The 20,214-nt window shown below is 45.2% G+C and overlaps 1 protein-coding gene and 1 long non-coding RNA gene across 2 annotated transcripts in view; one reads left to right on the top strand and one right to left on the bottom strand.

Moving 5' to 3' along the window:
* Positions 1-2,424, top strand: part of Scnn1g (sodium channel epithelial 1 subunit gamma) — a 33,475-nt gene extending 31,051 nt beyond the window's left edge. Inside the window, exons 12-13 of the mRNA XM_021168623.3 lie at positions 411-486; positions 1,152-2,424. Of these exons, the coding sequence (XP_021024282.1) occupies positions 411-486; positions 1,152-1,532 (457 nt within the window). The 3' untranslated portion in view covers positions 1,533-2,424. The remainder of the gene's footprint in view (positions 1-410; positions 487-1,151) is intronic.
* A 73-nt stretch (positions 2,425-2,497) lies between these two features.
* LOC110299121 (uncharacterized) overlaps positions 2,498-20,214 on the bottom strand; it is a 52,847-nt gene continuing 35,130 nt past the window's right edge. Inside the window, exons 3-5 of the long non-coding RNA XR_002378432.2 lie at positions 11,959-12,060; positions 6,711-6,783; positions 2,498-3,512 (exon numbers count right to left, since the gene is read on the bottom strand). This is a non-coding gene — a long non-coding RNA (uncharacterized LOC110299121). The remainder of the gene's footprint in view (positions 3,513-6,710; positions 6,784-11,958; positions 12,061-20,214) is intronic.

The raw sequence follows: 20,214 nt of genomic DNA, 5'->3' as shown, positions 1-20,214 counted from the left end.
CTACATGCTGGCTTGCTCAGTCTGATTTCTTATACAATCCAGGACTACCAGTCCAGGGATGGTACCACCCACCATGGGCTAGGTCCTCCCCACTTGATCAAGAATTGAAAAAATGCCTTACAGTTGAACCTCATAGTTTCCTCAATGGAGGCTCCTCCTGCTCTGATGACTCCAGCTTGCATCAAGTTGACACACAAAACCAGCCAGTACAAGGCTCAAGTAGGAAATGCACCCTGAGGCGTAGAAAGAGACCCGGGGACCAGGTTCTAAAAGTCTGAGGAAGTTCAGAACACAGGTCATGATAGAGGCTTGGGCCAGAGGGAAATGACAGCCATGCTGAGGCGCCACCCACCTGGCAAGAAGCCAAGTCCTCCCACTCACCTGAGCCCCACTTGTTGGAATCTCTGCAGGACTGACCTGGCCAAACTCTTGATATTCTACAAAGACCTGAACCAAAGATCCATCATGGAGAGCCCAGCCAACAGTGTGAGTAGTCCATTTAACCAGCAAGTTCCAGGTTCTTCAATATGCCTGTCTACCTGGTCTCAGGGAGCATTAATTTTGTAAGGATCTGACCTGATGTAGTTTTGCTTCGAGAGGCCAACCAGGCCTCAGAGAGGAAGCCCCGAGTGAAAAGAGACAGGCCTGTGGCTGAGACCAATTGGGAAAAAACCCTCCCCCCATCCCCCACCGAGACAGGGTCTCACTAGGTAGCCCAGACTGGCCTTGAATTGGCTGGCAATCATCCTTCTGTCCTTGCTCCCTGAGTACTGGGTTGCCAGCATGTTCCAGCACTCCCAGCCTGGGAAATTCCATCTGGAAGTTATAGCATGGTCTCCCTATAGCATGGTCTCCTATAGCATGGTCTCTCCCTATAGCATGGTCTCCCTATGACATGGTCTCCCTATGGCATGGTCTCCCTATAGCATGGTCTCCCTATAGCATGGTCTCCCTATAGCATGGTCTCCCTATAGCATGGTCTCCCTATGACATGGTCTCCCTATGGCATGGTCTCCCTATAGCATGGTCTCCCTATAGCATGGTCTCCCTATAGCATGGTCTCCCTATGGCATGGTCTCCCTATAGCATGGTCTCCCTATGACATGGTCTCCCTATGGCATGGTCTCCCTATAGCATGGTCTCCCTTGCAGATTGAGATGCTCCTGTCTAACTTTGGTGGACAGCTCGGCCTGTGGATGAGCTGCTCAGTCGTCTGTGTCATCGAAATCATCGAAGTCTTCTTCATTGACTTCTTCTCTATTATCGCCCGCCGCCAGTGGCAGAAAGCCAAGGATTGGTGGGCCCGTAGGCGGACACCACCCTCCACTGAGACTCCCTCCAGCCAGCAGGGTCAGGATAATCCAGCCCTGGATACGGACGATGATCTGCCCACTTTTACCTCTGCTATGCGCCTGCCTCCAGCCCCGGAGGCTCCGGTGCCTGGCACACCACCCCCCAGATACAATACCTTGCGCTTGGACAGTGCCTTTTCCTCCCAGCTCACAGACACTCAGTTGACCAATGAGTTCTAAGATAGGATTGGAAAACAATCATGGTTTGAGGAGACTCTCTTCCTGACACAAATGGTCCTCCTATCCTCGTTCTGGCTTTTGATACATGTCTAACAGCCTGCTGTGAACAGGATAGGGCATGGAAATCCACAGAAGGACCTAATGGGCCCTGCCCCAACCATCATGACTTCCAGCATGAGCTATATCCTGCAACCTGGACTCAGCACTTATAAGCTAAAGAGCCAAAGGTAATGACCTGGGCCAACAGTGAGCTCTTCCCGGGGTCCTGAGAGAGAATGGTGTTTCAGAGCCCCAAGCTCAGGAGTTTGCCCACAATAACCCTGGCCCAGCTTGTACCTCAAGCATATGATCTTGGGTAGCAAGGCTGGCCAGCTATTGCCTGATGGGTGTGACAGAAGAAATTAGCACCATCCTTGGATCCCAGCAGTTGGTTGCTGACCTCAGTCATTGACACTGGGACAAGGTGTCCTCTGTGTCCTCAGACAGACAGTTGGCCCAGAGCCTGGGGATCGTGTTTGGAGAGGGCACAGTAGAGAGAGAACAAGGGGTGTGGTAAGATGTCCTCACTCTGAAACAGGGTAGGGCAGTAGAGAAGGGCCAGTTAAAGGGTATAGCTGGACACTCCTGCCAAATGGTACTCCTATAATCTCAGTTCGAGTGGTATGCTTCGAGCTGTACCAAGCACTTACATAAGTTACTCTAGGGCATAACAAACACCAGCCTACAGGCCCAACCCTTTATTTTGTCTTTGAACTGAGAGTATGTGTATGTGTGAGAATGTGTGTATGAATGTGTATATATGTATGTGTTTATAATTTTTATATAGCTAATATATACATATATATCAAAAAGATAATATTTTGTGACTTGTGAAAATTATAAGATTCAAATGCTAGTGTTTATAAATAAAGTTTTATTAATAAGCAATCATACCAATTTATTTATACTTTGTTTGTGGCTGTTATAAAAGCTGAATTAACACAGTTGAGTAATTGAAACATTGGCCTTTTCCAGAAATCATTTGCTAGGTCCTAGGCTAGTCCAATAAGTGTGTATAGAAACTAGGGCAGGTTATCTGCTCAAGATGACTTAGCCAGGAAATTGCAGATATGGGATTTGAACCCAAGAAGCCTGCTTTGCTGGCATGAGTGCCCTCATATCCTAAATGCAATCCCTGCATGCATTAAGTATAAAGCTGATGTCACTTGGGGTGGAAAGAGAAGGAGGCTTAGCACCAAGGTTCTAGACTAGAAGGAGGTCCTTCATGCACAGATCAGAAAGACCTGCATTCAGAGATTCAATGACACACAGGGACAGAGACTGGTAGATTCCAGGGTAGACCCCTCATGAAAGAGAGGCTGTGGGGACCCTACAAGACATGGTTCCACTCATCCCCATGCCTGTGCCTACAGTTACCACCTCTATCACTGGTTCTCAGGGAGTCAGCTAACAGGAAGGAGGTCATGATGAGTGTAGGTGACATGGCATTCCCACTCCCCTAAGGGAGTGTGCTGATGCAGCCAAGCATCCAGGGCATAAGCCTGGCTGAGCTCCTGGTGGCTCCAACTGGTGCTGACAGGGACCATGCAGCAGACACTCACTTGGGCATGGCTCAAAGGACAATCGAGGACTGTGTCCTTAGATTCGTGGAACTGGCCGGCTCTGGCATGATGTCACCAGCAGGAACACTTCCAGCAAGGCTGGAGTTGCTGCAGGGTGTGTCAAAGGTGAGGCCGGCAGCATCTGGCTTAATTGTCCTCTAGTAGATGGGTGCGCACACTTCTTGGCTCCAGCCATCTCCACGCCTGCTTGACTCCCACAGTGTCACCTTTTCTCCTTCTCCACTCACCCTTCCAGGACAGGTGCAAACCTCACCACCTCTGCCAAGCTTTCCCTTGTCCCGAGAAGCCGAAGCTCTTAGCATCGCATGCTGTTCACCCCCTGGTATAAGTTTTCATCCACTCATGTCTGTCAGGAACTCTGAGGAGACAGGAATAACGTCTTACTCTTTCATACCCAGATTGAGATAGGACTGAACACAGTGTTGACATTTAATTGTATGAAGCTTATAAGAAAAATAATAATTGGGCTGGCAAGGTGGCCCAGTGTTGGTAAGAGAACTTGTTGCCAAGCTAAATGACCTGAGCTTAACCTCCGGAATACACATGTGGAAGGAGAGAAAGGACTCTCTCAAGCTTCCTGGGACCTCTACCATTTACCTGTGTGTGTGCCCATATAAAACCAAAGGAATGGCATGGATTTTCAGGTCGTATTTGCTGGAGATTCTGTACAGTGCCTCACACACATCAACCTCTGCATTGCTGTCCCCACGGATATGCTTGCAAATAAACTGATGCATAGAGATGTCTCTTCCAACCACACAGCCAGGAATTCATGAGCCTCACCCAATAGTGCCTGAGGCTTAGCCCTTAGCCCCCCTGCTAACTGCCTTTCACTCAGAAGCTGCCCCTGAAGAAATCATCACTGGTCTCTGGCTTTAGATCCAGGGGCCTTCTTTTGCCAGGCGGGGATGTGCATGTGTAGGAGGCCCAGAGTTTGATGGTCAAGTGAGTTTCTCAATTGCTTTCCACCTAATTTTTGAGAAAGAATCCAAAAAGGATAAGTGAATAATGGAAATGTATTCCATACATACAATGGGATTTTACTCAACCATAAGGAAAAAAGAAATCCATAGGAAAACGGATGGAACTGAAAAATACCAGATTGAGTGTGGTAATTTGGTCTTAGAAAGACAAACACAGTGTGTTCATCTCATGTGGGGATCTCACCTCTGACTGTGAGATCGGCATCTTTAGGTGGTGTACTGGCTATTTTTGTGTCAACTTGACACAGCTGGAGTTATCACAGAGAAAGGAGCTTCAGTTGAGGAAATGCCTCCATGAGATCCAACTGTAAGGCATTTTCTCAATTAGTGATCAAGGGGGAAAGGCCCCTTGTGGGTGGGACCATCCCTGGACTGGTAGTCTTGGGTTCTATAAGAGAGTAGGCTGAGCAAGCCAGGGGAGGCAAACCAGTAAAGAACATCCCTCCATGGCCTCTGCATCGGCTCCTGCTTTCTGACCTGAGTTCCAGTCCTGACTTCCTTTGGTGATGAACAGCAGCATAGAAGTGTAAGCCGAATAAACCCTTTCCTCCCCAACTTGCTTCTTGGTCATGATGTTTGTGCAGGAATAGAAACCCCGACTAAGACAAATTGGTACCAGCAGAGTGGGGTATTCCTGTGACAACCTGACCATGTTTTGGGGAGGACTGTGGAAGGACTTTGGAACTTTGGGCTTGAAGATCCATTCATTGTTAAGAGCTCTGTCAGATGTTGTGTAGGAGCTTGGAAGATAATGTTGAGAACAGTGCAGAAGATGGAGGTCTGGTTTGTGAAATTTCAGAGAGAAAATTAAAGACTCTTTTCAGGGCCATTGCTGTTTTGATTGTGAAGATTCTGTAGTTCTGGTTAGCTGGGGCTGAAGAATCAGCTGTGATTAACAAGATACCAGAACTACTAAAGCAAAAACTTTGCATTACTGGGACAATTGATGCTGGTTAGCTGGAGCTAAGAAATTAGCGGTGATTAAGAAGAGACCAGCATCGTTGAGGTGACATCTTCTGGGAAGTGTTTTCTGAAAGCACAAAGAGGCTGTGTTCCAGAGATAGGCAAGGTTGTACTCCTTCTGCAGTGGAACTTGGTAATGTGTAAGGGTCACCCAGGTGGTACTTGTTTTGAAGGCATGAAGGGGTCACACAGCAGCTCAGGCTTGGCACTGTGAGAGGCCATGGAAGGCCATTGGTGAAGGTGCAACCCCAGTTGTAATTGAAGGCCCAGGACTGAAGGGGTCACGCAGTGTTTTGGAGATGCCAGTACCAGGAGATGACCACCAAGAGCAGCAGCAGCAGTGGAGTACAGGCATCTGGAGCCCAGAGGATGACGTGTGTGCTACAAAGGGCATGGCTGGAGAAGTGACCCAAGCCCTTGGAGGAGCCCAGAAGATCGTGAGTTGGATCCCAGACGTTGGACGGTTGGAGATTGATTTTTGCTTTGATTGTGACTGTGCCCTGATATTTTCCCTCTTGAAGGAAGAAACTGTTTTAGTGGAGCCCACAGTTAAGAGACTTTTAATTGTAAAAAGACTTTGGATTTTAAAAGAGATGGATATTTTAAAGAGATTGAAATTTTAAGAATATGTAAAGACTGTGGGACTTTTAAAGTTATTTAGATCTTGGGGATGAATAAGAATGTAAGGGTTGAGGCTTACTAGTGATGTGTTTGTGTGTCAAGTTGACAAGGGGTCAATTGTACTGGCTATTTTTGTGTCAACTTGACACAGCTGGAGTTATCACAGAGAAAGGAGCTTCAGTTGAGGAAATGCCTCCATGAGATCCAACTGTAAGGCATTTTCTCAATTAGTGATCAAGGGGGAAAGGCCCCTTGTGGGTGGGACCATCCCTGGACTGGTAGTCTTGGGTTCTATAAGAGAGTAGGCTGAGCAAGCCAGGGGAGGCAAGCCAGTAAAGAACATCCCTCCATGGCCTCTGCATCAGCTCCTGCTCCCTGACCTGAGTTCCAGTCCTGACTTCCTTTGGTGATGAACAGCAGCATGGAAGTGTAAGTCGAATAAACCCTTTCCTCCCCAACTTGCTTCTTGGTCATGATGTTTGTGCAGGAATAGAAACCCTGACTAAGACAGGTGGGTAGGTGGACAAATGCCCCTTGGGATGGGAAAGAAAGGGGCTAAAAGGAGGCGTCAGGGAAGACAAACCAACAAACTAAAAAGGGGAAACCAGAGGTGAAGGGGACAGAGAGATCACATGGAGACCTGTGACTTCACAAGCTCTTACGGATGCAGCAGCTCTCAGAAGTAAGAAATCACTTTAGTTCATGATCAGGGCACCTGTGCCATCACAAGATGGTGGTGAATGCCTGTAATCCCAGGGCTGGTGATTGAGGGCTGCCTACCCAGACCCTCTACCTCAACGAAAAGAAACAAAGAGAAGCTATCAGGGCACGGGACAGTCAGCCGCAGAGCAGTGAGTGGACAGTGATGTGGGAGGAGAGACCACCCCTGGGTGCTGTGGGGGAGGGGCAGGCACAGGTGCTACCACACCCCAGAGAAGGTGTTGTCTAAGAGAAGCAGTTTATTGAAGGAAAAACATATTTTCACTCACGGTTTCAGAGGGCTCCTTCCAAGGTTGTCTGGATCTGTTACTTTGGGTCCAAGGTGAGGCAGAACAAAGAAGCCTGAAAGACAGAGAAGAAACGGAGACGGGGAGGGGCTTGGGACAAGACACCTTCCAAAGCTTACTCCCATGACCTGCTGTTGCCAATCAGGCCCCACCTCCTATAATTTTCACCTTTTACCCCCGTCTTGTTACCGGCTGGATACCAAGCTCTCACTCAATGCGTGAGCCTATGGAGAACATTTTGTCTTCAAAGTAGAGCAGCAAAGGAGTCATTTGTGCAGATAGATTTATCCTGGAGAAGAATGTCCTGGACAGAAGGAAATGCCAGGAGTGGCAAAATTACTCCCAGTGATGATAAGAGAATATCATCCAGTCATTAAAAAGGAATGAAGTGGGGCCAGCAAATTGGGCCAGCAGGTGAAGATGCTTGACAACAAGCCTAAAGATCGGTGTTCAATCCCCAGCAGCCCAGGAAGGAGGGAACCATCTCCAGCAAGTTGTCCTCTGCCTTCCAGGCTGATTGCCCTTCCTCACCTAAATGCCATTTGTAAGGAAGTACTAACCTATGGATGAATTTCAAAGCTATCATCACAACCGAAAAAGTCAGCAGACATAACTGCTTGTACCCAACTTAAAAACAAAAACTCAAAAAACAAAACAAAATAAAACAAAACAAAACCCAGGCAAATTCTAGAGAGTCAGAACAGACTGGCAGCTGCCCAGAGGAAATGGGTGCTTATGGCTTAGTGGACTTGGGGTTCCCACTAGGGAATGTAAAATCATTTTGGAACTACACAGAGGCAGCGTTTGTAGAGCATTGTGGATGTGTGGAATGCCTCTGAACTTCAAAGGTTGACTTTATAGACCATGAATTTTACCCCAGTAAAATACTCAAAGGAAATTTAAGAAGGGGAATGAAGACGCATCTATAATCTTAGCTCTTGGGAGGCAGGAGGATCACAAAGTTGGAGAGAAGGTTGGGCTATATAGTAAAGTCCTGCCATATATATATATATATATATATATATATATATATATATATACACACACACACACATACATATATACACACATATATATACATACATATATACATATATATATACACATATACATATATATGTGCCTCATATGCATGTATGTATGTATATATGTATGTATACATGTATGTAACTGTGTATACTTAAAAAGTGAGCTGACTTAAAGAAAAACTACAAATGAGAGTACAAACAGAAGCAATATGTCCTGATTACAGAAGCCAAGAAGGGTAGAAACTTCTGGATGGCTGAGGGGTGCAGAAGTGTTCAGAGACACAGAGGGCGCATGGATACTGGCAGATGAGAGGCTGTTTCTCGTCCTGAATGGCATCGCATGTAGGTGTTTGCTTTCCTGTTAGATCCCATAGAAATCTTCTGTGAAGTCTGCTGCAGAGCGTGGATTTGCACAACTTCAAAGGTCCCAGGGGCTGGAGATACAGCTCAGTCTGCAGAGTGCATGCCTTACAGCCATGAGGACTTGAGTTTAACTCCCAGAATCCATGTAAAAAAGCCAAATATGGTGTCACATGCCTGTAACCCCAGCTCTGGGGAGGCAGAGATGACAGGCAGATCCCTGGGACTCACTGGCTGGTTAGGCTAATGTACTTGGAGAGCTCTAGGTTAGAGAGGCACCCTGTCTCAAAAACAAGGTAGGTGGCTCTAACAGAATGACACCCAAGGTTGGTCCTCTGGCCTTGGGTGTGCATGAGCATGTATACCTGTACACATATGCATACCAGTACACAGCTGGGCACGCTTGTGTGTGTGTGTGTTTGTGTGTGTGTGTGTGTGTGTGTGTGTGAGAGAGAGAGAGAGAGAGAGAGAGAGAGAGAGAGAGAGAGAGAGAATTATGTGGATGGTAACACAGGCATTATGTGGGCCCTAAAAGCATCCTGATACCCTTAGAAGCATCTGGCAGTGTCCTAGGGACAAACACCTCCTGCCTTGTCCCCTCCTCCTCCAGAGAAGCAGTCCTGAGAAATAGCTGCCTCTCCATCCTCCGGGCTCTGGGAACATCTTCTGCCTGTCCAAGCTCTGGCTTCAGTATATTCCAGCAAACTGAGAAACTATTCCAGCCCCTTCTGTCCCAAGGCAGGGCCAGCCCAGGGTGGAGAGCGGCCTGGACCAGCAGGATTCCTGAGACACGTGCTGTAATTGCAGGCTACCAGCTAAAGGAGCCTCATTGTGTCTAGCTGGAATCAAGGAGCAGGAAGAGCAGATGAAACCAACCCAATTGTTACTTTTCCTTCTCCCTCCTTCTGGAAAATTCCCAGGGGATATTCCCAACCTCCTCTCCTCATATCTCCAGTCAAACCTGCTAAGCATTTGTTTGGCAAACTGTTATCCTGCAGCTCTGCTTGTTAACTGCCTGCCTGGTCTCAGGGACGGACAGTTGTCTTTTGTTCTTTTTTTTCCAGGGTGTTTTTTTTTTCCAGTTTTAAAAATATTATTAAGTTATTTATTTGCTTTACATCCCAATAGGCCTTCCACGGATATCAACCAGGCTTGGTGTATCAAGTTGAAGTAAGACTAGGTGCATCTTCTATGGGGGCTAGACAAGAGGAAAAGGGATACAAAGGCAGGCAATGTAGCCAGAGACAGCCCTGCTCCCACTTTAGGAGTCCCACATGAAGACCCAGCTGCAGAACTCTTACATATTTGTAAGGGGCTAGGTTTATCCTATGTATGGTCTGGTTGGCAATCCAGTCTCTATGAGCCCCTATGCCTTTTGTTCTTCTTAATAACATTATTAAAAATATTTTACTTGAACCCTACAAAAGTAATAAATATTATAGTAAGGGACCTGTTCTGAAAAAAATTACAAAAACCTACTTCAGTTTGAATTAAGAAAAGAATAAATGCTATACCTTTTGGCTTTCATCACTGAACAGTCCAACAGTCTCTAGCATCAGGGACGGCTGGATGCAGAGCCTCAAACGCGAGCTCAGAACTTCCACTTTACCTCTTCTCGCCCGGGCTTTCCTTCCATCACCATGGATCTATCTCAGACATAGTCTCCCACACAGTGTGTCAAAACGATGTCATAGTACTAGCATGTGGTCACCTCTTAGCACCCCCAGAGAAAAACAGATTCTCTCCTTAAGCAATTCCAAAGCCCAGACTTACTGAGTGAGCTGTATTCATGCATTCGGGCCGTCGGCCCTTTCCTGAATCAAACAGTGCAGTCCAGGAATGAAATCATGATAGACCAGGCCTGGATTCTGCACTTATTCTGAACAGGGAGGGAGTACCCTGAGCTTTAAAGCATGGGACCATGAGAAGAGGGTAGGATAAGGAGTGATTTTTCCAAGAGCCTCCAGTGTTCAGCACAGGTAACAGACACACAGGACAGATAGAGAATGGGAAAAGGAACAAAGCCAGAAGGAGAAAACTCAAGCCACCCCTACTCCATGGTGACAGGTTCCTATAATACGTCACGTTGCCATCTTTTCATACCACTCTGGCTTGGAGGAGCTCCCAAGCCAAGATCATGAAAGCAATCAAGGTGCTGACCTGAGAAAGCAGAGCGAGGGCACTGGGGTGAGAAAATGCCAGTCCTGTAAGACAATTAACCTTGGCCTCCATCAACCTCAGAGTAAATGTATAAGGGTTTTAATCTACAGCTGCTCATCTATAATCAATATACCCATCATCCTTCCTCCTACACATCTATCTGTCTATCTGTCTATCTATCTATCTATTTATCTATCTCTATCAGTGCATCCATCCATCCATCCACCTAACCATTCACTTAACCATCTATATATCCATCCATGCACCCATTCATATACATGCATTATACACTTATCCAACTACCCACTTACCCAACAATTATCTTTTAAATCCTGAAGTTGTGCTATCTGGTTCAAATCCAAGTTGTAACACTTATAACTATGTGACTTTGGGCAAGCTATTGGGTAAGAACATAGCTCTAATTGTGCTACATAAGATTACTTTGAGCCAGGTCTTCTGGCTCAGGCCTCCAGTGCTCACTGCTCTGGAGGCTAAGCAGAGGACTGCAATTTCAGGAATTGCCTGTACTACAATTTAGCTAACATCAAAGCCCTGTGTTTAGAAAAGAGAGGAAGGAGGGAAGGAAGGAAGGAGGGAGGGAAGGAAGGAAGGAAGGAAGGAAAGAAGGAAGGAAGGAAGGAAGGAAGGAAGGAAGGAAGGAAGGAAGGGAGGGAGGTAAAAGAGGATGAGAATACAATATAGTGATAGAGCACTTGCACAACAAGCATGAAACACAAGTCCACTCCAAGCACATCAAAAGCACAATAACAAATAAAAACATATACATACATACATACGTACATACATACATACATAATACAATAAAAGAAAGAAGACAGTTTCTAGGTTCTTTGCTGAGGTCCGGGCTCATGAAAGATCACTGTCAGAGTTTTCTTTGTGTGTATGGGAGAGGTGGAGGTGTGGAGGTGTGTTTTTAGCTTGTTACATACTCATGTAAAGGTACATGTGTGCACATGTCCACGGAGAAACCAGAGGTCAACCTTGGGTGCTATTCCTCAGGTGTCATCCACCGTGTTTTTGAGATAGTTGTGTCTCATTGACTAGGGACTCGCTGATTAGCCCAGGCTGGCTCATCAGAGAACCCTAGAGACCCACCTTCCTCTGCCTCCCCATTACTGGGATTATATATCACAATGTTTGAATTTTTAGTTCTATTTGTGTGTGTGTAGCATATGCATGTGTATGTGTACAATAGTGTTCAGGCTCACCTGTCTGTGCATGTGAAAGTCAGAAGTGAATATTAGATATTTTCCTCTATGTCTTTCTATCTAACTTTTCAGAGAGGGTCTCTCACTGACCCTTGACTCACCCATTGGCAGTCTTGTTGACCAGTGAGTTCCAGGATCTTCCTGCCTTAACCTTCCCCCTCAAACCCTAGGGTTATAGCTCCATACCACCACACCTGGCTCATTCCATAGATGCTAGGGATCTGAAGGTAGGTCTTCCTGCTTGTGCAGCAAACACTGACACGCAGGCATCTCCCCAGCTCCATGCCTGGGTGTTGGTATGGAGCTGCAGACTGAACTCAGGTCCTCACGTTGAGTGGTAAGCACTTAACCAAGTGAGTCATCTCTCCAGCCGCTTGGCAGAACTTTTCAGTGTTGAGTTTCTGCTGTTAACAGACACCTTAACACACACCAGATGTTGGTAAAGCAACTTACAGGTTGTTTTAGGCAGGCTACTATTTTCTTTCTGTGTTGGCTTCAGGCAGGTTTTGTGCACAAGAACTGTTGGGACCACAGTGTATTCTGAGACTTCTTGATCTGAGAGTTGAGGGGAGGAAGGAGGAGAAGAAGGACAGAAATCTGTAATTATCTTTAACTTAAAACAAAATAATAGCCGGGCGTGGTGGCGCACGCCTTTAATCCCAGCACTCGGGAGGCAGAGGCAAGCGGATTTCTGAGTTCGAGGCCAGCCTGGTCTACAAAGTGAGTTCCAGGACAGCCAGGGCTATACAGAGAAACCCTGTCTCGAAAAAAAAAAATAACAAAGGCATTTCTGGTGGTAATCATTTCCTTCGGCTGTTGGCTTGATAGTTCTAGTACTGATTTGTTATTACCAAACTAGATCTCTGAGTATCTGCACACACATTACTTAAAAATCTAAGGAATAGGCAGAAAATGTCTTTCCTTAATGACGGGGAGTTTGTAGAAACTGGTGAACTTACAGAGCCTCTTGGGAGCAAAGATAGTGTCTGCATCACCTCCTTCCTCATGTGAAGAAACTGGTCACATGGGAGCATTTAATGGTTGGTTGATAGTTGATCTCTAGACGGAAAATACAATTTGGCTTTCTGAACTATGACCTGAAGTCTTGCTGTTTGAGGGTGATGGCTACAGATTATCAGGTCAAAGAAGATAGCAGATACTCAGACACAGCTTTGACATGACCCTAAGTCTGAAAGGAGGAGCAGGATCAGAGATAGACCAGGGACTTGAGACCGGGATCATTCAATGATGGAGGAATGTCCAGCCCAAACAGTATCAGAACTCAACCCAGGCCTCACTGGTGTTCAGGTGACTGGTTCTGCTGGCTTCCAGTGAAGTTTCTCTACCTGAAAGCCTTCCTCCAGGTAGCTTTTGACATTCTCTCAGAACTTCTCACACACACCCTCAATTCTGCTATTTGAACCTCTTGGCCTTTGATAACCTTCTTTTGATTCTTGCTCACACCCCCTCCATCCATAGCCACACCCATCCCCCATCAACCAGAACCCAGGTTCATTGAAGACTCTAGCCCTTACTGCCAAGTTATCCCTTTGTATTAAGCTTCTCAGGGGCAATAGACCCAAGTTCATATAGCTTTGGCAAACAAACACAGAGGAAGATGTGGTCCATTAATTTAAATGTGCAGCTGTATCTAGCTTTAAGAGTCATAAGGACTAGGTGTTTGGTAAGCCACGGTATAGCATGGGATGATTTCCTGGTTTCTCTGATTTTGCCTTTCAGTCTGTCTTAGACCACATCTCTCCACAGGGTGGAAAAGCCTGGCCCACACCTCAGCCCATGTTACTTTCATAATTTATACATGTCAAAGAAAATGTGATCCTTCCTCTCAGACTCACCAAGAAATTCTAACTGGTCCAGATGGGTCATGTGCCCATGTGCCTCACTGTGAAACAATCAGAGTCTTCAGAGGATGGGATACTGTGATTGGCCATGTCCCTGTTATATTCCCATTCTTGTTCTGGGTGAGTTTCCCCCAAGTCACATGGATCCCCTAAAGAATAGTGGCTGAGCAAATAAGTGCAATTTCTCATCTTGAGCAAACTGTACTTGAACTTTCAATGACCCACTCAGTCAGGAGACCTCACAAGTCTTCGCATTCCTCAGCTTTCTGTGACTTTCACCCTCATTCCTCAGTAGGTCTCTACCCCCCAAGGCATTCCCTGGAATGTGAGACACCTCCCAACTTACCTCCTTCTGCACTCTTTTCTCCTCTCCATCCTTGTACTTGACCCACTCTGAATCTCTCAGCTGCAGTAGCCTTTCTGTTCATCAGCTCTCTGCCATGGCTTCTTCCTACTCCAGACCCAGAGTCTAAAGACTTCAGATCTTCTCTCAGTACTTCTTTGCCTTTCCTCACAACCCAGCTCACTATAAGCAAGACTTTGTCTTCCTGCTAATGGTCTCATCAGCTGCTCTGGGGGCAATCATATAACAGTGCCAATCAACCAAGGACTTATTCTGGCAAGAGCAGTGACTTAGCATAAGGCTTTTCAAACTGTGATATGACTCAAACCTGAAAAGCAGGTTCTAATCTATTCGATGAGGAGAGAGATGTGTGGTTCTAGCCAGCTTCTGAGTGCAATCTAGGCTGCTGTCCTTGGAGATGCTTGGAACGATTGAGGCTTGGCATTCCTTCAGCTCAGTGCTCTTTGAGCAATCCTTAGAGAACAAACCACCAGAGGCTCGCTGCACAAACTATCAATGCTCTTTCATGGGCTTTCTTTTTCGGGAGGTGTATTGGAGGCTAACAAGATGATGCATAATTTTAACAAGTTTGAAGTGAGTCTTACCTTCTGGGACGGTTGGAAAATAATGCTTTCTCATGTCACTTGGGTTATGGGACTCACCAGTACCCAGAGTTCTCTGGTGCCTATAGTTCTAAGCTCTCCTAGACTCTTTAACTCTCAGAAGGTTAGGTGACTCCACCCTGTGGGGCAAACTCAAAGTGGTTTGCATGAAAGAGATAAGTCTGTCTGTACCATTATTGATAAGCCTTCTTGTCTTTGTTCATATCCCTCCTATACTGGAGAAAGAGACTTCTTGTCTACCTGAACTCATCCTGACCACTTCTCTCAGTTCCCTTCCTCTGTGACAGCTCCATTTCTTTTGGGGTCTTCAGCTCTTATATAACTGATGATCTAAGTTCAAATTCCTAGCACCCATGTAAAAAGTCAGACATAGCTGCAAACACACATACACACACACACACACACACACACACACACACACACCTGTAGCTCTAGGACTGGGAGAGGAAGGAAGAACAGTGAAGACAGGAGGGTCACTGGGGACTTGTGGCTAGCTAGCATACCGCCCCCCTACCCCAATAGTGATATACTCTAAGTTCCATGAGAGACCCTGTCTCAAAGAAATAAAGTGGAGTGTGATACAGGAAGACACCCAATGTCCTCCTCCAGTCTCTGCTCATACTCAAGGCATACACTTGCACACATAGACACACACACATACACACACACACAAGCATTTCTGTTCTGAAATTATTTGAGATTATGAATGAGTTGCAAAACAATATAGGGGATTCCTATACACATTGTAATCAGTTTATACTAATGTTACCATCTCCTGAAACTATAAGGTATTTGTTCATATAAAGAAATGAGCATGGATAAAACACTGTAGATTGAACTACAGATATGAACATTAATGGTCTACACTGATGTTGCAGGAAATATTTTTTTAAAAATCGGCATGTTCCCATGCTTGTGCTGGCAACCCTCTGCCCTGATGGCCTGGCTGCCATACACTGGCACTGGTGGGCAATAGCCAACCTGTTCTTATCTCCTGGAGACTCTCTGGCCAGGAGCTCCAAAAACATCTCCACTCAGCTCGCAAACTTCCCACTGGCAGGTTGTTACCACACCAGCCCTGTGCTTCAAAACCCCCACAACCTTCGTGATACACCTCGGGCAAGCCCACACTTTGCCACCATACCTTTCTCTCTTGAACCTAGACGAGCCACCATGTGAAGGAAAACACAACACAAACTTAGTTCAGAAACAATGTTAACTCAATCGCTGAGCCAACAACTAAAATTCTAATCTGGTAAGTTTTATTAAATCTAAATCCACTGGTGGTGAATCCTAACAGATCTGCCACTGAAACCAGTAGACACTAGTAATTACACCTTGTCCTCATGCTATCCCCGTCTAAAAGGACCTAACTCTCTCCTGCTTCCTCTCTTCCTCTGTCCAATCCGGAAGTCCCTCCTACTTGCCCAGTGATTGGCTCCTTTATTCATTAGGGAATTGGTTCACAAGAAGTCACCTGAGTTACTCCTTGTCCTCAACCCCTCCTAGGAGAGTGGAATTAGCATGAAAATACAAACAGCACCAGGCCCATCCACAACACACTGAATATTTTACTGTTTTCTCCACTAATGTCTTAAAGGGATATGTCTTTAATTCTACCATGCTTGTATTCATTCATTTAATAATTAGAAAGTGGAAATATAAAAGGAGATAATAATCATGGGAACCAAAGAACTTTGCCTAAGGCTGCAAGATGAATTAGCTGATGAAGCTTTTTGCCAACAAGGTTGAGTTCTATCTTCAGGGTCTATATAATAGAAAGAGGGAATTGACTTTCTCAAGTTGTCCTCTGACCTCCACATACATACATGGCATAGGAGTGTGTGTGCATGCACACACACACACACAAAACTAAATAAATCCAATAAAAATTTAAAAGATCATCAATATCTAACTCTTGGCTACTCTTACCACATTGGGTAAACACACACACAACAAAAAGTACATTAATTTTGCCCTACAATCTATTTTCCCACTAAATATTATACTATATTGTCATCCATGTTAGCATAGTATAATATGGATACATGGATAGCTCTAGATCAATATATTTATTTTATCAAAATTTAAACCTTTGTGGCTGAAGAGCTGGCCCAGAGGTTAGGAGTGCTTACTGAGGACCTGAGTTTGGTTCCCACCATCCCTGGAATGCTCACAGCCACCTCTAACTCCAGATCTAGAGGTTTTCCTTTAGCCTCTGAGGGCACAAACACACACATACTCCCAAACACACAGGCATACTATCACAGACACACATGTACACATAGGTATATACACAAAACAGATGTACACACACTCACACACAGACACACACACAAACACACTAACAGACACATATACATATATGCACACATACACACACTCACACACAGACACACAGACACACTAACACAGACACACATGCACACATCCACACACATAAAAATAAATAAGTAAACCTTTTTAAAAAAATGTAACCTTCGAACAGATAATGGAATTAATTAGTTTCAGGGCTCAATATTCAAAAAGTAGACAAGAGAGCTTAGCAAAAATCTTTACCCTGTCCCTATCTCCTGCTCACTCAGTCCTCTCCTATATTATGACAAAGACTAGAAATTGTTAATGGTGGCACCCATCTTTAATCCCTAATACTAAGAAGGAAGAAATAGAAAGATCCCAAGTTCAGAGTCAGTCTAGGTATGTAGTAAAATAACACCTCAAACAAACAACCAAACAAAACAAAATGTTAAAAGTAATTGGCAAATTCGGGAATAAACTATTATTCTGCTCTGCCGGTCCTTGATTTCTGAAACTTTGAGCTGTTTAAACAAGACTGGCTTAGTGCACAGCCACATCCTCTCTTGCCCTTTGCTGGTTATTTTCTTAGAGTACGTGCCTTGGAGTCTATCAAAGAGTGTAGACTTCCCGTGTTGAGGGCCTTTGATTTCAAACTTCTCTCTATAGAGACTGAACATTCCTTCCATGCACTCAGGTTATCAGATTTTAGCAGGCACATAAAACGTGGTATTATCATTTTAATCTGCATTGCTTTGGTAACCACAGAGATTGGGTTAAATTTATTCCAGATGTTTTATAGACAATTTTTGTGGGAAATGGCCATATAGGCCCTTCTCCTTTTTACCCCACTGACTTTTCAACTCCTTACAGTGCAGTCTTCACCCAGTTGATCTCATACTAAGATTCTGCAGCAAGGGCTGCTGCATAAGCACACAGGCAGCTGAGTTCTTGCCAGTCACACCCTATTGAATTTCCTGCTTCTGAGCATCATTAACCAGGCTGTGCCCCTATCCTGAACATTGCAGACCAGGCCAGCCTGTTTAAAGACTTTTTATGGCTGTTAGATTGAATCTGATTTTGCTAAATCTAGTTCTGGTTTAAAAAAAAAATCAAACAAACAACAACAAGAAGACAAAACCAGGCTCTCACTATGTAGCCCTGGCTGTCCTGGAACTCTATATAGACCAGGCTGGCTTCCAGTTCACAGAGATCCACCTGCCTTTGCCTCCCAAGTGCTGAAATTAAAGGTGTGTGCCACCATGCTCACTCAGCTCAAAACTGAAATTTTCTTATAAAACAAATGGAGTTGTCTTTATTAGTCCTCTCCTTCTCTATCCACCCAATTTTGTGTCTTTTTAAAAATCCTTCTAAACAAGATGCCCAAATATTCCTGGATGTTTGATCTACTTATAGAAGGTCCTCAGCTGGCAAACGTGGTCATGTAGGAGAGTGGAGGGGAAAGAAGAAAGAGAGATGAGAGCAAGGGAGACTACTGTAGAATATCTTCTCTCATATTCTGTATCTACATTTAAATCTAAAGGGTCTTAAAGTATTCACAGTACTCAGCATTCACAGGAAAGCAGGGTATGGAGACACACGTCAGTAACCTCAGGGCTAGAGGGTGGAGACAGATAGGTCCCCAGGGTTTGCTGGCCAGCCAGTCCAGCTGAAAGGTTAACCCAAGGTTGAATAGAAGACCCTTTCTCAAAAAAAGGGGGGGGAGGAAGGCACATATACACACTAAAAATTATAAACTTAAATTATATGAGTAAGTTATCCACATACGTCTTAGTGTTTCTATTGCTGTAAAGAGACACCATGACCATGGCAACTCTTATAAAGGAAAAGATTTCACCGGGGCTGGCTGAGAGTTTCAGAGGTTTAGTCCATTATTGTCATGGCGGTAAACATGGTGGCACACAGGCAGACATGGTGCTGGAGAGGTAGCTTGAGAGCTCTATGTCTGGATCCTCAGGCAGCAGGAAGAAAGAGATATTGGCCTGGCTTGAACATTTGAAACCTCAAAACCCAGCCCCAGTGGCCCACTTCCTCCCCAAGGCCACATCGACTACAAGGCCACACCTCCTAATCCCTGTCAAGGAGTACCATTCCCTGATGACCACACATTCAAACATAGGAGCCAATGGGGGCCACTCCTATTCATACCACCACATAGAATTTATATTTTATAAATCACGTTGAAACTAAAAGATGATTTGGGAGAGGGAGGGGGCCAGAAGGAGGGGGGAAGGGCACAAGAGAAAGTGATTGGGGTGATCATTAGTAGAGTGCCACCACCTACATGTACGAAGAGGTCATGCGGCCCATCATTTTGAATGATAACTAAAGAGTAGCAAAAAGAAGCAGTTATCAGTCGTCTACTCTTCACGAAAGCAGCTGCTGCTTCTCCCTGAGTCGCTGTGGCTTGAGTCTCCCCAGAGCTCCCTGAGTTTCTCTCTGTGGCTTGAGTCTCCTCCAAGCTCCCTGAGTTGCTGTGGCAGTTCTTCTTGCCCCTCATCCTGGGAAAGCACTCATCTGTTTTTTGGGGGTATTTATTTATTTATTTTTAATTAGGTATTTTCTTCATTTACATTTCCAATGCTATCCCAAAAGTTCCCCATACCCACCCTCCCAATCCCCTACCCACCCACTCCCACTTCTTGGCCCTGGCGTTCCCCTGTACTGCAGCATATAAAGTTTGCAAGACCAAGGGGTCTCTCTTTCCACTGATGGCTGACTAGGCCATCTTCTGATACATATGCAGCTAGAGACATGAGCTCTGGGGGGTACTGGTTAGTTCATATTGTTGTTCCACCTATAGGGTTGCAGACCCCTTTAGCTCCTTGGGTACTTTCTCTAGCTCCTCCATTGGGGGCCCTGTGATCCATCCAATAGCTGACTGTGAGCATCCACTTCTGTGTTTGCTAGGCCCCGGCATAGTCTCACAAGAGACAGCTATATCTGGGTCCTTTCAGCAAAATCTTGCTTGTGTATGCAATGTGTCAGCGTTTGGAGGCTGATTATGGGATGGATCCCTGGGTATGGCAATCTCTAGATGGTCCATCCTTTCATCTCATCTCCAAACTTTGTCTCTGTAACTCCTTCCATGGGTGTTTTGTTCCCAATTCTAAGAAGAGGCAAAGTGTCCACATACAACCACTCTGGAAATAAGTTTGGCAGTTCCTCAGAAAATTGGGCATAGTACTATGGGAGGATCCCGCAATACCTCTCCTGGGCATATATCCAGAAGATGTTCCAACTGGTAAAAAGGACACATGCTCCACTATGTTCATAGCAGCCTTACTTATATTAGCCAGAAGCTGGAAAGAACCAGAAGTCCCTCAACAGAGCAATGGATACAGAAAATGTGGTATATTTACACAATGGAGTACTACTCAGCTATTAAAAAACGAATTTATGAAATTCCTAGGCAAATGGATAGACCTGGAGGGCATCATCCTGAGTGAGGTAACCCAATCACAAAAGAACTCACATGATATGTACTCACTGATAAGTGGATATTAGCCCAGAAACTTAGAATACCCAAGATACAAGATACAATCTGCAAAACACATGAAACTCA

The sequence above is a fragment of the Mus caroli genome, unplaced genomic scaffold (genome assembly GCF_978045245.1).
Source record: "Mus caroli unplaced genomic scaffold, Mus_caroli_1 scaffold_8, whole genome shotgun sequence".
NCBI classification, from domain to species: domain Eukaryota; kingdom Metazoa; phylum Chordata; class Mammalia; order Rodentia; family Muridae; genus Mus; species Mus caroli.
The sequence above is the reverse complement of the archived record's forward strand: the minus strand, read 5'-3'. Positions and strand labels throughout refer to the sequence as shown.